General features: G+C 46.6%; 1 protein-coding gene across 1 annotated transcript in view; it reads left to right on the forward strand.

The window, feature by feature from the left end:
* The first annotated feature begins 353 nt into the window (after positions 1 to 353).
* MARCHF4 (membrane associated ring-CH-type finger 4) overlaps positions 354 to 20,697 on the forward strand; it is a 109,650-nt gene continuing 89,306 nt past the window's right edge. The window contains exon 1 of the mRNA XM_017534949.2: positions 354 to 3,069. Coding sequence (XP_017390438.1) covers positions 2,554 to 3,069 — 516 coding nt within the window. The 5' untranslated portion in view covers positions 354 to 2,553. The remainder of the gene's footprint in view (positions 3,070 to 20,697) is intronic.

The raw sequence follows: 20,697 nt of genomic DNA on the forward strand, positions 1-20,697 counted from the left end.
GGAAGTCACAAAACTTCATCTCCTCAAAAGCCTGCAGACTGAGATCTACTTTAAATGTTTATGTGAACAGAGACTGGACTCTGGCTGAGAGGTGTCTGTGTCTTGTATGTGCAATGAGGGGAGCTGTGATAGTGGACAGCGGGCAGAGAGTCTGCAACCAGACCTTCCACACCGACACCTTCCTGCTGAGGGAAAAGGCAAGAGTTAGTGCCTGAATTGCTCTCCTCCCTCCCTGTGGCCTTTCTCCTTTCTTTTACTCTTCACTTCGCTCCCTCCCTCTCTTCCTAAATCCCTCCCTCTCCTCGTTACCTCCCTTTCCCTTGGTCCCTCCCCATCCCCTTCCCTCGCACAGTTCTTCTCTCCTCCTCTTGCTCCCTCTCCCTCCAGCTTCTTTTCCTCTCATCCCCTTTCCCTCCTCCATCCCTCCGCGGCGTCTGCGTCAGGCCCCCACTAGCGTGACGCGCGGGGTCTGGGTGGGAGCTGTCCACTCGCCCGGGGTGCTGAATGCAGCAGCGGCGGCGGCGGAGGAGACAGCCGAGAGCCTCCCTCGCTGCAAGAACCCTGTTTCCAGTTCTCGGACGGTCAGCTCGCCGCCCCGCCACCTCCCTTCCAGCGCCACCCCCTTGGGAACTGAGCCGGGGGGGGCAGCGGCGGGTGCTGAGCAACGGCGGAAGACGAGACAACACCTGGCAGCAGCCTGGAATCTGATTTGCTTCCTCTCGGCTTTTATAAGAGATATATTTATATACGGTTTTGGGGAGTCGCGAGGACCAAGCTGGGGCCAAGTGCCGGCTGCCTCCCACCTCGGCCACACTGCTTCGCTTCCCCCTCCCCACCTTCAGCTGGCACCGCAAACAAGCCTTACCTCGTTGCATCTGCGAGGAGAGGTAGCAACAGCGAGCCCAGCCAGCCAGAGGTGGCGGAGAGGAGGAAGGGGCGGGGTGGGGGGGCAGAGAGCCGGCCGAGGCCGCCCTTGGTGGGGGTAGCGGGGGCAGAGCTGCCGAGCGGACCCGGCAGCCGCCCTCCTCCGCCCCCACACTCCAGAAGCACTCTTGCCTGATTGAGAACCGAATTATTCCACTAGTATTATTTCGTTTTTTATTACCCCACCTCCTCACTCCCCAGCCGCCCCCATCCCCACGCCTGCCTCGCCTCTGGTTGCATGGCAGCGCTGCCCGGGCGCGGGGGCTCAGGGCTGGCCCCCAGGGAAGGGGGAGGAGGAGGAGGATCATGAAGGCCGGAGTCGCTACCGCGCCGGACGGCGGGCAGCAGCCAGAGGACGAGCCGGAGCAGCCCCCGCCCCGGAGACACCCGGACGCCGAGCAGCAGTCGCCTCCGCCGCCGCCGCAGCAGCAGCTGCGGGCGCGGGCCGACCCGGAGCCGGAGGAGGAGGGCGACCGCGACCCAGAGGAGGAAGAGGAGAAGGCGAGGCCACTCGCCCGCCCGGACCTGCCCTTCTCGCGGCTCTTGCCCCTGGCCCGAAGGAACCTTTGATGGAACCGAGGGGAGGGGGCCACGGAATTGCCGACTGCAGCAGGGGTGGGCTGGGGGCTGAGATAATGTAACCACTCCTTTCTCCTGTTCTCTCCCACACGCCCCTCTCCTCTACCCCTGTTCTCTGCTCCACCGCCCTCTCACCCCGGTATACACACCCTTCCTCTAGCCAGGATCTTCAAGCTCAGGAAGGAGGCGCCTCTGCAAGGGTTAAACGATCTTTTCTTGTTCTCCCATCCTTTTCCCTCCCCAACCCTGTATTTTAACCTCCCTTCTCCTAATTGGCTTTCCCTTCTTCTGGGTAGCCCTTTGGCTGCAGAGGCAAAACACAAGCCCCTAGCCCGGTTTCACCTGCAACCCCCTCCCCCCACCCAACTGCTCTCTTAAAAGCAACTCTGGTGCTTCTGGGGGTTAATTGTCCCAGTTTTCTGCCCAGGAGAATTAAAACTTCTCCCAATCTTCTCTCCTCCCCTACCTTGACTCCCCCTAACCTCTATCACTGAGAAAAACTATCTTCTTTCTCACACATGCAGTCCTCAATTCTTCATTGAGCTAGTTTTCTCTAAGCCCAGCTCAATCCACTCCAAATTTGATTTACAATTGTCCCCACCCTTTTATATAAAAGAAAGATTTCTCACTGCCTAGGAATTTGAGAAGAACCCAATAATCCTTTCCTGGGGAACTTTTAAACAATTCGACATTGATCTTAAGGCTCCAGTGGCCCCTCTGCCACACTTCTGTCTATCCCCCTGCTCCTACCAGTGTCCTCAGGTCAAAGGCAGAAAGGAGATACCCTGAACAAAGTTGGAGGTTGGGGTGGGCATGTGAGGGCAAGAAAAACTTTTTTGTTATTGGGCTTTCCAGGTGTTCAGAATCAGTGACTCACAGTTCTCAGTCCTGGGAGCAATTTATTTGCTACTTGGAGGGGTTGTAAGAAAAGCCAGTGAGACAGCAGACTCCCCCCACAACACAGATCCACTGTGGACCCCCAAACCTGTCCTGCCCCCCTCTTTAAAGACTCTGGCCGCCCCTCTTGGGCTCTCTGCTTCCACGGGGCACATGCTGATGCCCCTGTGTGGGCTGCTCTGGTGGTGGTGGTGCTGCTGCTGTGGCTGGTACTGCTGTGGATTGTGTGCTCCAGCCCCCCAGATGTTGCGCCACCAGGGTCTCCTCAAGTGCCGCTGCCGCATGCTCTTCAATGACCTGAAGGTTTTCTTATTGCGGCGCCCTCCTCAAGCGCCCCTGCCCATGCACGGCGACCCCCAGCCCCCCAGTTTGGCGGCCAACAACACCCTCCCGGCTCTGGGCGCCGGGGGGTGGGCAGGCTGGAGGGGCCCCCGAGAAGTGGTGGGCAGGGAGCCCCCTCCTGTGCCACCTCCACCCCCCTTGCCACCTTCTTCTGTGGAAGATGACTGGGGTGGCCCAGCCACAGAGCCACCTGCCTCGCTGCTCAGCAGTGCCTCCTCAGATGACTTCTGTAAGGAGAAGACCGAGGATCGCTACTCACTGGGCAGCAGCGTGGACAGTGGTATGAGGACCCCACTCTGCCGCATCTGCTTCCAGGGGCCAGAACAGGTGAGTCCCCTTTTCCCTTCTCCTGCTTCCTGTGGTATTTTCAGGTCTTGCAGATTGCTACTCGCCTGCTTGCCCTGGGGAACCATTATGTTGTCTCTGGTATGAGGACTCTGTGTTTAAGAGCTCCTCATTGCTGTTTCTTGTGGTTAAGTTTGTCCAGTGAGTGTCTGGTTCCTGGTGGAGCCTGCTTGGTGGTTCGTTTGTGTTCTAGATTTTGCATTTTCCTTCCAACGCTAGTGTCTTAGATTCCATCCCCAAAGTTCACAAACATCCTCAGAATAGAAGATCTAGAAGTAATGGAATGAAGAAACTTGGTGGTACATTCACACTGGTTGCCAAGATATCTTTTAATTTAATTTGTTGTCAGTAACATTTCCTCCAGCCCACCTTCAATCCTATATCCCAACTTCTTCCTTCTCTGAGAGTATGCTGAGATCTTGTTCTCTTTCCCTGTTCTTATAGGTTGAAATCCAGTAAGCTTATTCTTTCACTTTTGGCAACCTCCTTTCAAATCACATTGACATGCTCAGCATTATGTTCTAGTGACTGAGGGGGAAATGGAGAGGGATTCTGGGTCCAAGACTACATGGTGTGTTAAGACACTTCTTGGCAGACTCAAATCTTTCTATGTTGAAAACAGACAGGTAAATGGGAAGGGCTTGCAATATTTCTCTTTTCAGACATAAAGTGTACTGACTTAGAAAGTCCCTTAAACTTTCCCCATCCAGAATAGGGGATGCCAGCTCTCTCATGGACCAGAGCTTTCCCAAGTCTGGCAGGTTTTCCCTACCGTATTCATTCACATTTTCACAGACACCTCTCCCAAGTTCACCTACAATCTGGTGTCAGCAATGCTGAATGGCATGTGTACATTCTTCAAGAACCATGGAATGTGGCAACACTCTAAAGAATCCCAGATAGAAAGGCTCACCTAGTTAGTGATGCTGGAGAAGGAATATTCAATTGCAAGGTGGGCAAGGTTATGTGTTCTCATATGCCACTTCTTCAGTAGTTTCCTGAAGAGCAGGAAGACTTCTGGATACTCCTTGAGCAAATGGCAGTGCAGCAGGATGCCATGCTAGGCTTCAACTGGCTCTGGTTCTTGCTGAGGGTGTGTTCTGTAAGATGCAGGCTTAGCTCGCATTTTCATTTATTTTTTCTCTTTGCTCTCAATAGACAAATAACTTTAGGGACCAACGATGCTTGGAGCTATAACCTGGCATTATGAGGGAAATGGTATAGATCTCAGTGTGAATAAATGTCTCTGAAATACTGGGGGCTGGTTTCTTTCTTCTTGTGACTAAGATTACCTACATATCTAATAAAGTGTTGTCCAGAGTTGAAAACTCCTGTTAGGCAAAAAGCTCCAGATTGCCTTTCCTTCAGTCCTTCTCTCCACTTCCAGCACCAGCCTGTGGCAGAGCTATAGGGTAGAGTGGCTTGGCAGACAAGAGGGTGCTTCACTTTGATATCAGGATCTTGCCCCCATCAAGTACTTCATGCTTTCCAAAAGAGTCATTTATTTATTTCCTAAATTCCTAAAGCATTTCTTTCGTCTCCCAAATGGGCTCAGGTCTGCATGTCACAGGGGCTGCTGGGAGTGTGGCTTATGGCAAGAGTACTCTTGTCTCTAGAAAACAGCAGGATTGGAGGTTCCCTGGGATATTTCCCCTGCTGTGTGAACTTCTCCAAATAGCTTTATGCCCCTGGCTTCTTTTCCAACTTACGTGATTTGGAGACACCTTTTCATGCCCTTCCTTTCTTCAGAGGTGTGTTGGGAGGATCCAGGAGAGAGCAAGTGTAAAAATATTTTAGAAGAGATTTATATATAATGAGCAGGTGTTTTTAATAACAGAAAGTTGTATTTTATTAAAAAAAAAGAAAAAGAAAAGGATCATTGGCAATATTGTGAAATACCCTCATGTGATACAAGATCTGGTCAGAGGTTAGAAGCTTTCCTTTCTTGTTCATTATTTTGATGATGTGTCATAAATAAAGCTTTAAATAAAAAACCTAACACCAGTAAAGGAATGGGCTCTATTATGTGGGAGGATTAGGGGGCAATGTCTACATTAAGACTGGATCAAATTAAGCACTTCCTGCACATGATTATTATGTTTTGGGGGTTTACTTTATCTGTGCAGGAGTCAAGAGGCTTTAATGGGATTGTGTTATAGTAGTAATAAGAGCAATGTGACTACTACATTAGATGTGAAGAACACAGTTTCCCACTTATTTTTTTTTTCATAGCATTTCTATGAAGGAGACAAAGAAGAGAAGATAAGGGAAACTCTAGAGAAGGAAGAGAGAGATAGAGACAGAGATAGAGACAGAGGAAACAGCAGAGGACGAGAGGGAGGGAAAGAGAAGGACAGGGAGGAGGAGGAGGAGGAGGAGCAGGAGGAGGAGGAGAAAGGAGAAGCTAAAATTTCTGTATTTTAGTTTCTGTTCGGGGAGAGAGCTGTCCAGCAATTGTCTACACATGGTCCTGGAGGAAATGTGGTCTGCAATCTTAGTAGCTGAATGTCTTGGTCTTTGTCCAAACAAAGGAATTAAGCAGACCCCCACATCCCCCCTCCCCATCACCCTAATCATCTGCTACTGCTATAGGGGCTGCCAAAAAATAAATATTTGATCTTTTCCTGCCAAGGGCTTGCAATATTTGTGGTGACGAACAACAAGAGAATCCAGCTAGTTTTACCTTTGCATCTGTCTACAAAGGACTTTGCATCCATTCATTGATGTAGGCATTGATTTAACAAATTTTGGGGGGCATCTACAGTGTGCCAGTTGCCCGTTCCAGGCATGAATATTCTGGAGTGAACAAAACAGATGAGATTTCTGCTTTCCTGAAGCTGACATTCTAGTAGAGACACAGAAATAGACAAGTAAACTTGCAGGTAAATAAGGTGATTTAAATGCTGTGATGAAATTTTAAAAGGAAAATGAGTTAGAAATAAATGAAAGGGAGGCAGTGGGAAAGGTACCACCACATTAGATCTGGCAATCAGGAAAGACCTTCCTAAGAATACGTCATCTGAGCTGACATCTAAATGATGAGAAGGGCCCAGGAATGCATAGGTCTAGGGGAAGGGCATTTCAGGTGGAGGAACTAGCAAGTTCAAAAGCATGAATGTGAACCAGCTTAGCACACTGGAAAAACAGAAGAGAAGACAGGAGGAAAGAGAAGGATAGGTGTGAACACTTGCTTTGAGAACCTACTTGGCTCCATGCTGAAAACTACTGAGTAGCCACTCTCCTCGCTACCATCCATTTATGTTGAAGAGGGGTCAGGACCCATGAGACTGTAGAACCGGAATCCACCTCACAGCCACCTCACTCTCCCTTTTTGGTTGAAGCTGACTAGCCCACTTTGTGGGACAATGTACCATGGTGGTTAAGCCGATCTCTCTGAAGCCAGATGGCCCTGGTTGGAGGCCTGAAGAAGTTATACAGCCTGTCTGTGTCTTGGATTCCTGATTTATTAAACTGGGATAATAATATATAATAGCCCCATGTCATAAGATTATCCTGAGCATCAAATCAGTCAATACTATAAGAGCAGTGCCACCATAGTGTTTTGTTATTTTATTATTACTATCCTAGATGCAAGACAGTGCTTTTCCTGCCTTATTTAAAAGGAAAAGTGTGCCCCAGCCCACAGGCTGTCAGGAAGCCACTATGATTGTGGCATGGATGTGGACTGTTTCTTGCACTTATAATGCTCTAGGCACAGAGTACAGCTTGTCTGTTTCCATCATCAAAGTCTTTATTAAGCACCTACCTCTTGCCTGCTGTTCTACTCGACAAGGTCCAGAGACATAGGGTAGATGTGGTCCTGCCCTCTGGGAGTGTCACAATCTAACCCAGACATCCCAAGGGCTGATAGATATCAAGAACACACAGACAGTGAGGCTGAGTGAATTACAGTAATATCAGGTACAAGAAAGAGATGTATGTTTAAAAGCAGCTAGTGGGCGGGGTGCCTGTTCAAAAAGACAAGTGGGAGAATTTGCCACTTTATCTGCAGTTAGTTAGAGAAGGCTTCTCTATTGCTGCGAAGACCAAATGAGAATAGATTTAGGCTGCAAGGCTGAGGTTAGACAGATGGAATCAGAAGAGATCTGTCCGCCACCCCCACACCTGACTGCCATGGTGGATTTTATCTTTGTGGAGCAACCTCCAGGCACTCCACACATGGCTACCTTGGAAAGAGGTGAATCCGCCTCCCGGCTGGGCAGCTGTAAGGTGCCTAGAGGTAAGTACAAAGATGAGATCCACCACGGCAGTCAGAAGCTAGGGTGGGAGGCCACCTGTTCTGACCCTAATGGAAAGTAGGTCATGTGTCTGGAAAAGTGTTGCAGGCTTCATCTGTCTTTTTATTCTTTCTGGGGTTGGCTTCCTTGGAGTTCTGTATTCAGAAGGGGCAACAATAGTATGGAATGTTCTAGTCAGTGTTTTGGTTAGTTGGGGAGTAAGATATGGCTTACAGGGCTAGGGCAATCTGGAGACCCTAAGATGCAATGAAAACTTGGGAATGGAGCTCAAGTAGAGCATTTTAGAAGAGACTTAAATTGTGTGCTTAGTCATCTTTGTGCTATGGTTTGATTTTATATTTCTTTGTGTAGTTTTTTTAGTATCTGTCTCCACAAGGAAGAGACCCATCCCTAACATTTACAGGCCCCAGGGCAGGCATATAAATGGACATTCACATACCATGGGCCAAAATTTAAAGTAATAAGTCCAGCTAACAAACTACTAAACAAAATGTATTCTCTCCTCCTTTTCTGAAAAATACTCCTTCAAAACAACCTGAAAGACAGGTTTGAATTTAGAACTTTGAGATGTCTCTGGATTCTGTGCTAGCCAAATGGGGATAACTGTCCTTTGGTCTACAGGACATTCTGATTCTCTTTCCAATGCTGACTCCTGTACCAAGGAGCCTTGGACCTACGTGTGTGGACAGTCCAGCTGGCTTGTCCAAGCCCTGTCCATACCATCCCCCAAACAGTGGCACCTTGCCTCAACCTCTGCCCTTGGGCTAGAGAGGGAACAGTTTATGGATCCAAAGAAGAGAGTCCTGCAGGTTCTGGGAGCAAGTTCATGGCTGTCTGGACAGGAATTCCAGGGTTCTGGGTAATTGGAGCATATTGCAGAAGAGAGGCAAAATTCCTTGACCTTTCAGACTCCTCAGACTGTGGAGAGAGGTGCAGCTGAAGGGGCAGCAGAGTAGGGTCCTATAAAGCTAGGGGTGCTCTTGCCTCGGTCTAAGGGGAGCATTGCAAAGGGACTATAAGATCCCTGGAGGAAGTGAACTGTGTGTGTTCATTCATTGCTGGATCATCAGCTCTCAACCCTCTACCTGGCATCTGCTTCATGCTCTGTGAGTATTTACTGAATGAACCAGCCTCTGGAGCTCATCCAGTGGGCAGCTTCATAGGTAGGAGAACTGGGGAAAAGAGAACATTTAGAAAAAAAGCGGTGTCAAATGCTAAAGTTGTGCTCTGCAGAAAGGATCCTCAGGGCAGAACCTTGGACAGTGATAGAATTTCCAGGGAAATAAACTTGGGTTTCACTATTAGAACAAAGCTTCTATCAAGGCTGTCCCAAGATCTTACAGGCTGCCTTAAAAGGGGGGGTCTTATGGGGACCTGGGACTAGATAATCCTCAAGATCCCTTCTGTGCTTGGGACCTAGAATTCATAAACAGGATCATTTTGGGGTCCAGGAGGACTTTTAATCTAAGCAAAAAAGAGATGATCCCCTCACCCTCTCCAGTTCAAGGGGTCATCTCATCTCAGGACATCTAGCCCCAGTATACACATTACATGGCATTACATGAAGATTACAAATATGTCTTCAGCAAAGATTGGGAAGAACAGTCTCTGTCCGGTGTTCATAGAAATCCTAAGTTGTTGCCAGCCACATTGTTGCTGCAATTGTAAATCTTCACCATCCACAAACCATGATGGAAGAGCAAGTCCTTCATGGTCAATAGACAACAGATACCATCATGGGCCCAAGGATATAAGACCATCCTGGGAAAGGGGGAGCCTGGTTACCTCCAGGAGTTGTGAGCTTTCAGTTCCTACTTCTGCCAGTCCTGACCAGGAGACTTAAATTGTAAGCTCCAAGAACCTTTTCTTCACTCACGGCTCTTAACAAAGCTCTAATTCTTTATTGGGAGATGAGGGAAGGATGTTAAAACCCCATCACAGGGTGACGGGCTATTTCACAGATACAGTTATCTTACATGCACGCACTTGCTCATGCATAAACACAAATACAACGTTGTAGGCATCTGTCTCACTTTCACAGGCAGAACTGGGAATGAGAGGAAGGGAGATGCCTGTGTCTTGACAGTTGCGGAGCAGTTCTCAAATCAAGTGTTTGTAGATTCTCTACATACTGTTCACTTTGGAGTAATCCTTCACTTACCAGTGTCAGCCTGGGGTGAGTTGACCAATTTATTGGGTGTGGCTTCTAGCTGAGCACCCTCACCAAGAAAGTTACTTAAGACCAGCAGGGCAGGAAATTGTGAAATATGGATTTTAGAAGAGGCTGGGAGAGAAAAATGAGAGAGACTGGGACTCTGTCTTTTTCCTCTCTTTCTGCCCCTTTTTCCAGCTGGTATGCTGCAAAAGCCCAGCTGTGGCCTGTGAGATGGGGGAGGGAGAGGAGGTTGGAGGGAGAGGAGACACTCAAAGGAGTGTGGGAATGAGCGAGCTGCTGCTTGTTTGCTGGGAAGGAAGCCAAGTTGGAAGTGAGCCTGGATGTAAAGGAGCTGGCAAGTAAATACTGTATGGCCCAAGCTATATACCATCCCCCTCTCGAGATATATCATATGTAAGCCAGAGTTTACATGTGCATATAGAACACATTTGATGCCTCCTTCTGTGTATGATAAAAGCAAAGGTTGGGTATACCCAGGGTTGACTGTCTCATGACAAAAGAGCACAACTGAGTAAGTTACAATTTGAAATCCAGGTAGATGCAAATTGTCTGGGAAAGAAAGCAGGGAGCTTGCAAGTATAGGTTCTATCCAACTCTGTGATCCAAGAATGACCTCATGCCCCACAAGGGGGCTACAAGGACCCCAGTCTTGGACCCAGCAAATTGTACTCATGAGGATTTCTGCAGGACGTGTCCACAGAGGTGTTGAGAAGAACAGATTAAGTTATTTTTCTTTTGTGGAAAGGTGGTTTTGGATGTGGTTGAATAGAATCAACATCAATGTCTCTGAAAGAACCCTCTTGAAGCCACCCCAGTGGCTAGCATAGTGCTAATCCTTTCCCCTCCCTACTCACACATGTTCATTCCAGATTAATAGTGCCATCTTTGGTCCCTAGAATGTGTGTGGTAGAAGACGTATTTGTGAGTGTGTGCATGCACGTGTGCATACGTATGTGTAAACACTAAAAGGCCAAGCAACAGGGTATGGATGACCCCTTGCAATCTCATCCAACCTCATTTTCTGTTTCTATAATGACAAATAGTGATGATTCTTGTCCCAGTGATCATAGTGATCATTATCTTGACTTGAAACCATTTGGCCTTATTTCTTGCATTTCCTTATTCTATTGCAGAATGGTGGGAAGAACATAGACTTTGAAGCCCAAAAGGCATAGATTTCATTCCCATTTAGGGCCCTGCCCAGCTGAATGGTCTTGGGCAACTTATATAACTTCCATAGACCTCGATTTTATTGTTTATAAAACAGAGATAAAATACTGAGTTTGAACACTTCTCAGGAATTGACATGATGCATTAAAGATCTAGGCACACAGCAGCTACTAATTGAATGGGAGTGATATTTATTCCATCCCACCAGTGTGTCTCAGAGACCTGGAATGGAGTCCTCAGATCACACTGTTGCTTTGCTGACTACCCTCTCTCACTGGAGTCTTTAAAAAATGAGATGTCTAAGGCTATGCTTCCATCACAGTAAACCCCAAGCAGTTTTTGTGCTTGACAATCAGGAATGCGTGTTTTGACCCAGCCTCTGTTTAGCAGACTTTCTACCTCTGTATTGTGTGACTCAGCTGAACTCTGTCCTCTCTTCCTTGGGTCCCTCACTCCCAACATAGCTGTCTTTATCCATCTCCATCATCACTGACAGATCTTTATTAAGCAGCACTCTCTCCTTGGCAGGAACTATGTTGAAAGACACTTTCCTGGACTTTGAGTCCCTAGAGGTCAGGGGCAGACCATGCATACAGACGAGCATGCAGAAGAAATGGCAGACGAAATGCTTGCCCAATATGCGACAGCAAGCGATTTGCATTGAGGGTCCTCCCTGGACTAGTGTTTCTGAAAGCCTGGGATGGGATAGACAGCCCCAGATAGACATGATGTTAAATAACATTGATCCCAAATAAGAACGTTATTCCCTTTTCAGTTTGCTCTCATGCTTCCTGATATGTCTAGGACAAAATCTCACCATAGTGATAATATGTCTTTAACACCTTTCTAATGGTGTCAGTCTGCTTTATAAACAAAGAGAGAAGGCATTAGACTCAGAGTCTTCGGACACACACTTATATTTAGCTAGAATTTGTCACCTTGTTTTGTTTGTATATGTGTCTATTCTTTTTTTTTTTTCTTTTAATGGGCTTCATTTTTTTTTTTAGAGCAATTTCAGGTTCACAGGAAAATTGAACAGAAAGTACAGAGAGTTCTCATGTACTCTGTCCTACCCCACCATCAACCTCCCTACTTTGGCCAAGCACAGTGGCTCATGCCTGTAATCCCAGCACTTTGGGAGGTTGAAGTGGGAGGATCACTTGAGCCCTGGAGTTTGAGACCAGTCTGGGAAACATGGAAAGATTCCATCTCTTAAAAAACAAAACAAAACAAAAACCTCCCACCAGAGTGGAACATTTGTTACAATTGACCCTACATTAATACATCGTTATCACCCAAAGTCCACAGATTACATGAAGGTTCACTGTTGGTATTGTACATTCTAAGGGTTTTGACAAAGGTATAGTTACATGTATCCACCATGATGACATCATATAGAATGGTTTTACTGCCCTAAAAATCCCCTCTGCTCTACCACCTATTCATCTCCCTACTTCTACTCCCGATCTCCCAGCAAAATATTTGGCCTTTTCCAGGATGTCACATAGTTGGAATCATACAGTGTGTAGCCTTTTCAGATTGGCTTTTTCACTTAGTAATATGCATTTAAACTTCCTCCATGTCTCGGCGTCTTTTTGCGGTTGATAGCACATTTCTTCTTAGCGCTGAATAATATTCCATCGCATGGATATCCCAGAGTTTGTCTATTCTTTTTATGGCAAATGGTACCAGTTTTTCATTTATGGCAGTGACAAAAAGTCTCCTTTAGAAATAAATTTATTGAAATAGAAATGTGAGACATTTAAAGGCAAATGTTAAGTTTGAAGAAAATAATAGTATAGATGGTACATGAATACATCAAAAAGTATAAGTGACTGAAGTTATTCTGACCTGGCTACATACTTTAAAGTAGTTTTGAAACATCTGTGGACATCAAGAAGTGCTTTAGGAAGGGGATGATACATGGAGTCCCAGGCTGTGATCCCAGGGTGGTGCCCTGGAATCTACATTCTCAGTCTCTGGCTTTTAGAATTCCAAAGTAGGTGATTACTTCAGGAATACCGTATATTAGTAGGAAACCAAATGGGGAGAAGAAATGTATTCACCAGACCTGATGTTCTGGAACAAAAAACAGAGGTGTGGGCCCTAGAGGAGGAGAGAAGAGTTAATTGGGGGGGGGGGGTTATGATGTAATAAAAATGCAAGTTCAGTCATTCTCCACTTGCAGAGTTCAATTAATAAGAGCAAGATCTGCTATGAAGAAAATGGCTTTTTATTCCAAAGCTAGCTTAGGGGAAGGAGTGCAGGCTTCTTGTCTTAAGGATTCCACTTCATTTTTAGAGCAGAAAGCAGATTATTTTAGATGGGGTCTCGGCGTGAAAGGCACACAGTGGAGGAAGCAAGCAGGTAGAGGTCTGCATAATTCGTTTTAGTGCCAATCTACTGGGTGGTCAAGCTGGTGACTGCTGGGAACTTCATGGGCAGAACTAGACTATAAATGTGCTCAAAGCTGTCCAGGTGGGAGAGAATTTTGTAGTGCGCATACTTGGGGTTGTAGATTGACTGCTGCCTCTCCAGGCAACACTTGGTGGGTGGGAGTTACACTTGAGCTTCTAAGCACATCGTTAGGTGAACTTGCCCTGTAGGGAGTGCCTGATGAAGAGGAGGTAAAAGGCTCCAATTGCCTTTCTAAAGGACTAAGTAGGAAGTGGGGAACAGAGGGAAAGAGAGAAAAGAGAAAAGGAGAGGAAAAAATAATAATTCATTATCTTTTTCTTAGAAAATAGGGTACTTGGTTACAACAGGGTCATGTGACTAGGAACTAGTGGCATGTCACCCACGGCAGAGGTAGGAAGGGATGCCTCTTGGATCCCTCTTCTCTCCTGCCTCAGGGATCTGAGAACTGTAAGTCCTAGATGGGATAGCTGTGAGATGGAAAAGTCTGACCCACATGGGCTCTGACATGAGGAAAATGCTAACTTATTGTGTTAAGACATTGAAGCTTGAGGGTTTGTCTGTTACCTAGCTAATGTTAATTTCCCCGACTCATACAACCATAAATTCCCACTCCTGAATTATGTTCTGTGGGTACGCTTGACTGAAGACAAATCTGGGGCTTGCTTCCCATTTCTCCCCATTTGGTTTCCTTCTCCTAAGTCCCAGAGCAGTGCAACAGATGGTACACAGCCCAATCCCTTACAGTTCATTAAGTCCCAACAATGCAGTGTTTCAGCTCAGGAATGACGTATCACTTTTGCCTTCAAGTCCCTGGCTGGATCTAGGAATATGGCTCTGCCTAACAGCAACAGGGGTGGGAAGTATGATTCTTCTGGGTGTTTGCAAAAAAAGGAAAGCTTTTTTTTCCAGAGATGGGTGAGTTTTAGAAGTCTCTACCTCAGTAATTGTAGAGTGAGTGAATGAATAAGAAAACACATGGCAAGCTTTTAAAACACCTCTTGACCCATATTAAGCATGCAGTAAGTATTACCAGTTATTGTTCTTATTTGTTCTTTTATAAAAAGAGGAGGTTGTGCTCTGGAGTATCCAAGCTGCTTCTAGTTTCGCTGTTTTCATTTATGCCTCATGATGCGCTAGTCGCACCTGGGGCTGATATAAATCTAATGCCTCCTTCTACCAATAGCAGATGTCTCCCTAGAAAAATGGCCTAAAAACTGGACATTAAAGGCTGAAAAGGGAAAATAATTTGGGAAATAGAAAATGAAGACTGTTCCTGGCATAAGGAAAATAAAAGCAAGGAGTCAGAGATGCTTTTGGAGAAAATTAGCAAGGTTGATAAGAACACAGGGCTTGTAGAGCCCTTTCTAGTCTCTCCTTCTCCCTCTGTCCAAAGCAGATGATAGACATGCTTCATGTCTATACGCAGTTCCCCAGGTATAAGTATACTGCATGCTTTGAGATTGACAGAAGTGACACCTGAGCAGTGCAGTGTTGAGTGGGCAGAAAAGTTTCCCAGTATGGGCCCTTCAGCATATAAACAGAGTTAATAATCATCAGCACAAACAGCATTGGCCATTCTGCAGTGTTCTTGAACACTTCTTAACCTGACACCCCCAAAGAAGTGCCTTTGTGCATTGAAGGAATGTGGGTTGTATATTTTGATTTATTCCGTGGTGATCCCTCTAGGAGACACAGATTTAAGCCTCTGTGGAGCAAAAAGAGCTTTCTGGTCCTTGGGTTCTCAGTTCTTTAGCTGGTTTGGAAAACAACTGCCAAAACCAGGCAGTGGCAGGTGAATGAGTGTAGGCAGCCCGTGGGTGTGCAGAGGTGTCCCTTCTGTTGGATGTGTGCTTGTGGGGGGGGGGGGGGGGAGAAACTTGAGGGGTTGGGGGAGTAGGCTGGGTCTGCAAGGAATGCAACTTTTTAACACAAAAGAAAAAGGCACTCCAGGGGCTGGCCCATGTGGCTGCTCCAGCCTTTTGTGTATCTTTGTTCAAGGAAGAACCCAGAGGCTCTGGTCTTTGCAAAGTCAATGCAGACATTCTGTGCGGTACTTGCTGCCTTATTTCTGGCTTTTTGACATCCATTACACATTTGCCTACAAAAAAGTAAAAAATTGGTTTGAGTATTAGAAGGAGTACGTGAGGTGATTTCAAGGATTTTGTACTCACAACCAAAAAACAAACAAACTGAAAAAACAAAAACAAAAGGCCCACTTATTGGGAAGTGACCTTGGAGAGAGGTTCCTCCTAATTTAAATTAATTTTTGTTCTTCCTACAAATGCAATTCAAGTAAAAAAGTGTGTCTTTGACAAGAGGCTGGAATTTGCTTCAAAATGATCCAGTGACTATAAATAACACACGATTGGTTGCGTGTGTCATTGCCGAAGCTGGGTGCTGGGTACGTGGGGAGTTTATTCTAATTTTCTGTCTGCTTTTATATGTGCTTGAAAATTTCCATATTGTTTGGGTAATAAAAAGATTATAAAAATACAATTATTAGGACCGGGCGCAGTGGCTCATGCCTATAATCCTGGCACTTTGGGAGGCCGAGACAGGCACATCAATTGAGGTCAGGAGTTTGAGGCCAGTCTGACCAACATGATGAAACCCCACCTCTACTAAAAATACAAAAATGAGCCAGGTTTGGCAGCCCACGCCTGTAATCCCAACTACTTGGGAGTCTGAGGCAGGAGAATCTCTTGAACCTGGGAGGCGGAGGTTGCAGTAAGCCAAGATGATGCCACTGCACTCCAGCCTGGGCAATAAAGTTACACTCAGTCTCAAAAAAAATACAATTATTAAATAAGCTTCACAAACAGGCAGGTGGCATTAGCTAAGAGTAGACAAGATAGCTTTGGGCACAATTATGCTGAGGACCAGAGTCAGAGGGGACCTGAGTGGGTCCCACCAGGTATTCACCAGTCTTGCTCAATGAGGGGAATCAATTTGATGACCTCTTAAGGGATCTTCTATCTCCCATGGTCATGATTTAGAGATTAAAATGTCCTGTTGTCCGTTTCCTTTCTGGTTCACCTGGTCTGGTGGCAGTAAAAGGATTAGCAACCATTCACTCCGTAGAGGTTGAGTGAACACCACTGGGTGCCAGACCTCAGGAATGTAGAGAGCAGGTGGGGAGCTCAGAGTCTAGGGCAAGAGACTGGTGTGCTGAGAGCAGCCACAAGACACAGTGAGTGCCAGGGACCAGGGTTGCATGTGTTGTGCTAAAGGACGGCACAGGAAGGGTGACTAGTGATGCCTGGGAGAGCTAGGGAAGGACCCCAGGTGGGACTGACTTTGAGTGGTGGAGGAAGGATGAGTAGGCGGAGTCAAGGCAGTTAAGGAAATTCTGTAGGTCAAAGTGTATGCCAAAATATGGCAATAAGAGATGAGCCCTGATTCTCCTCATCAGAAATGTATTCCTTCCTCCTCAGCCTAGTCCTGTCTCTCTCTCATTGCATTTCAATTTCTCTCCGTGCTTTAAGACCCAGAATGCAGGGTAGGGTGCAGAGATGGGAGAGATGTGCTTACTCCTCTCTAGCAACTAGTCCTGTTAAGCCCAGCCTTTCTGGGGTTGGCCCTAATGGCCTTTCTGTAATAGGAGCCTAGGGGTCTGGATGTGCTTGGAGCCACCTGCCTGGGAGCAGTAACTCCACACCAGCCATCTTGATTGATTGAATGGAGTTTTTATCTGGAAGCCACCAGAGGGTCTGGAAGAAACCTTGTGGATTCAGGCGCTTCCTTATCATTTAACACATGCAGAGCCACTAGCTCATGTGTCTGTGGTGGGAGGGAAAAGCAGGCATTGCTTTCCTGATCTTTAGAAGCGATAAACTGGAGGCTGGGTGCAGTCTCTCATGCCTGTAATCCCAGCACTTTGGGAGGCTGAGGTGGGCAAGTCACTTGAGGTCAGGAGTTCGAGACCAGCTTGGCCAACATGGCGAAACCCCGTCTCTACTAAAATACAAAAATTATCTGGGCATGGTGGCACTCGCCTGAAATCCCAGCTACTTGGGAGGCTGAGGTAAGAAAATCATCTGAACCTGGGAAGTAGAAGTTGCAGTGAGCTGAGACTGCGCCACTGTACTCTAGCCTGGACGACAGAGTAAGACTCCATCTCAGGGGAAAAAAAGAAAAAAAAAAAGATAGAAAGGAAAAGAAGTAGGAAACTAGGATCCAGAGAGGTGAGGGGGCATGTTCAAGGTAGAAGGCAAATCCCTAAGCCAGGATTTCCTATTCTCAGGCTGGAAAATATCAGTGAATACATCTGCACCTTTCAGGAGAAATAAATTCTTCCTTCTTTCACCCCTTTTCCAGCCTCAGAACTATTCATCTATTCACTTCTCACACATTAATGTATTGTAGTAAAGAATTAATTTACCAGAATGTCTAGAGAATGGAAGATATCAAAGAGAATGGGCAAAAGTTTATGGTTAATTTGATTTTCTAGTGAATTTGGGGCTAACTCCGTAACTTTTATTTTTTATTGAAAGTCTTTCTAAAATGTCAGGCTACTTGGCAGTGCATTTGAACATCATCTCAATTTTTTTTTATATTGAAGGATTGTTGTTTAAAGTTAGGCTCTGTGGTTAGAAAACGCACAGGAAATGAAGTTCTAGCTTCACAGACTACAGGATATCTTGTAGAAGGTGGTGGGTGGCTTTTATTTAAACTGTGATATCAACTTGTTTTATCATTCTCCCACACAAGGGGAATAAAATCCCTAGTTCATCCCATTCTGCAAATATTTATTGAGCAGCTGCTTTGTGCCAGAACTGCAAGATTCTGGGTACCATGGTGAATTGGAACACAGCTCCTGTCTTCCTGGTGCTTTGCCATTCTTGAGACAGCAGGGCAGGAATTAAGATATTGTATGGTAAGGACTGAGGACTTCTCAAGTTGCTATGGGAGGGCAGGCTTGAGGAGGGTCAGGGATGGCTTCTCATAAGACGAGATACCAATGGTAAACCTGAATTTAGGCAAGATAAAAGAGTGGAACCCACTCCAGGTAGAAGGAGGAACTTTTCCAAAAGCACAGAGGGTCTGGCCATGGAGGCTCATGTCTGTAATGCTAGCACTTTGGGAGGCCCAGGTGGGAGGCTGGCTTGAGCCCAGGAGTTCAAGACCAGCCTGGGCAACATAGTGGGACCCTGTCTCTATTAAAGAACAACAACAAAAAAGCAAAAGCTCAGAGGGAGGAAAGAAATGTCACCCCTGGGAGGAAGGGAAAGGCCCACTTTGCTTCCATACACTAACGCTTGCTCATCCCCGCTTCTCCGCACACGCACCCTAGGCAGTAGGGTTGCGTCGGCCTCCCTGGAGCATCTGCTGGAGCTGCTGAGTTTCTCTTGACTTGGGAGGTCCATCTGAACAGGCCCTAGCCTAGCCCAGCCTGGCTTCTACCAGGAGGCTGCCTTACTTAGCCCACTCGAGGAAGGAGGACACAGGAGTCCCTCCATTTGGGGTGATCACTATGGTAACAACCACATCAGGTTGCTGAAGACTGCAACAGGTTGATGAAGGGGAGAAACCCCAAATCCCTGAACGTGTCAAGGTTCCTGCAACGTGGTTGGTAAACCTCATCTCTTTCAAGACCCATGAATACTTTTACTTCAGATCTTTTACCTAGAAGCCATTTTCTGGACAGAGAGCCAGAAAAAAAAATGTCAGAAATGCGGCACGTACCCCATAGTTTTCTCAGAACCTGGAAATTTCTAGTCCTTCCCATCATTCTGCATTTGTTCATACCTGTAGGGATCTGGTAGATGAACAATCAAGGTACTGTATTTGCCTTTTTTCAGTCTTTTTAAAATTATCAGTTCCCAGGTGCCATCAGCATTGTTACTACCTACCCTCATGCTGGAAAGGGTTAACAGGTTTTGTTATTTATAGAATTATGCACTTTGGGAAAAGGACCTTCCTTCATCTTTGAGATGAGTCAGTCAAGGCCCAGAGACATTAAGTGAGGTGTCTGTGTTACTGTCATGCACAGATGCTGTGCTAGCCAGGGCAGTATCATTACAAACAAAACAGACAAGGCTTCCCCTCTCAAGGAATTTATAGCCTAGAAGCGATGTCCAGCAGAACTGTGGGTCCTCAGCTCATGGTAATGGTCCTGGTGGCCTTGGCACCTGGGCTGAACTGGACCGGCTTCTTCTTTTTTTATTTTAAAATTTATTTTATTTTATTTACTTATTTTTAAAAGGCTAGTCAAGCGAGGCAGTGGGATCAGAGAAGGAACAAAGAAATTTGTAACTGGTTGTGGTGAATTAGTTGTGAATACCACTGCACTCGGACCAGCCAAGCCTCTTGGCGTAGTTCTGCTTGTAGCTCTTGCATTGTCTCTGCGGATAAGCCTCCAGCCTCTTGGAAAATGTTGATAATTTCTTCATCAACTTTCATGTCCTTTCTCCACTACATTTCCACTTCAGACATCCAGGAGACCCTTTTCCTTGCGTGTGGTGATGCCAGGCATCACCATGCTTCTTTGCATGCTTCCACTCTAGAAACTATTCACTCTGAATAAACAATGACAGGTGAGGTAAGTGCAATGGGCAGAAGTACAGCTGTTATGCTCCAGAAATATAATAGCGTCCTTCAGATGAAAACTATGAAATTGAGATTATCACCTCTTTCCCCTCCTGTGGATGAGAGGCAGACTTGGACGGTTGGGTGACCTGGTTGTTTGTGGAATGGCTGGGGTTTGAATTCTAGGCTCCTGGCTCCAAGTTCAATGCTCCTTCTACTGTTTAATTTAGCATAATTAAATTCAGTAGCTATTTTTCAAATACCCATGATGTGCCAAGCATGGTGCTAGCCCTAGAAATCCAACAAATAAATATGGTTAGCTGTCTCAATAACTTTTCAGTTTAACAAGAGAGGTAAGTGTGTGAGCAAATGATTGTCATAAAAACCATGATGACCATGTTGAGAAAAACCACGTTCCAATAACATCAGGGGCAGAAAACAGGGAGGGGCATGCTCAGATTGCATGAGTCAGAGGCCAGTGGCTTCCTAGACAGCAGAGACTCTAGCTGGTGGTAGGAGCACGTGCAACAGCAGGCCAGAGAGGTGGGGGAGAAGGGGCACACAGGCACCTGTCAAACAAGGTGGTCTGGTGTACACAGGGGAGTGGTACAGTGAGGTGGAGTGGAGGTGTGGTGCAGTGAGGTGGTGTGATGCCATGTGCTGGTGTAGCACAGTGAGGTGGTGTGGCACAGCATGGTGGTATGGCACAGTGGTGATGGTGTCATGTGCCACATGGCACATGTGAGGTTGTGTGGCACCACATAATTGTGTGGGTAAGGTGGTGTGGTATGGTGAGGGGCTGTGGCATGGTGATAGGATGTGCAGAGTGAGAGGGTGTGACACAGTGAGGGGGTGTGGCACAGTGAGATGGTGTGGCATAGTGAGGGGGTGTGACACAGTAAGGGGGTGTGACACAGTGAGGGGGTGTGACACAGTGAGGGGTGTGACACAGTGAGGGGTGTGGCACAGTGAGGGGATGTGACAGTGAGGGGATGTGACAGTGAGGGGGTGTGATAGTGAGAGGGTGTGACACAGTGAGGGGTGTGACACAGTGAGGGG

The sequence above is a fragment of the Cebus imitator genome, unplaced genomic scaffold (genome assembly GCF_001604975.1).
Source record: "Cebus imitator isolate Cc_AM_T3 unplaced genomic scaffold, Cebus_imitator-1.0 Scaffold89, whole genome shotgun sequence".
Classification (NCBI taxonomy): domain Eukaryota; kingdom Metazoa; phylum Chordata; class Mammalia; order Primates; family Cebidae; genus Cebus; species Cebus imitator.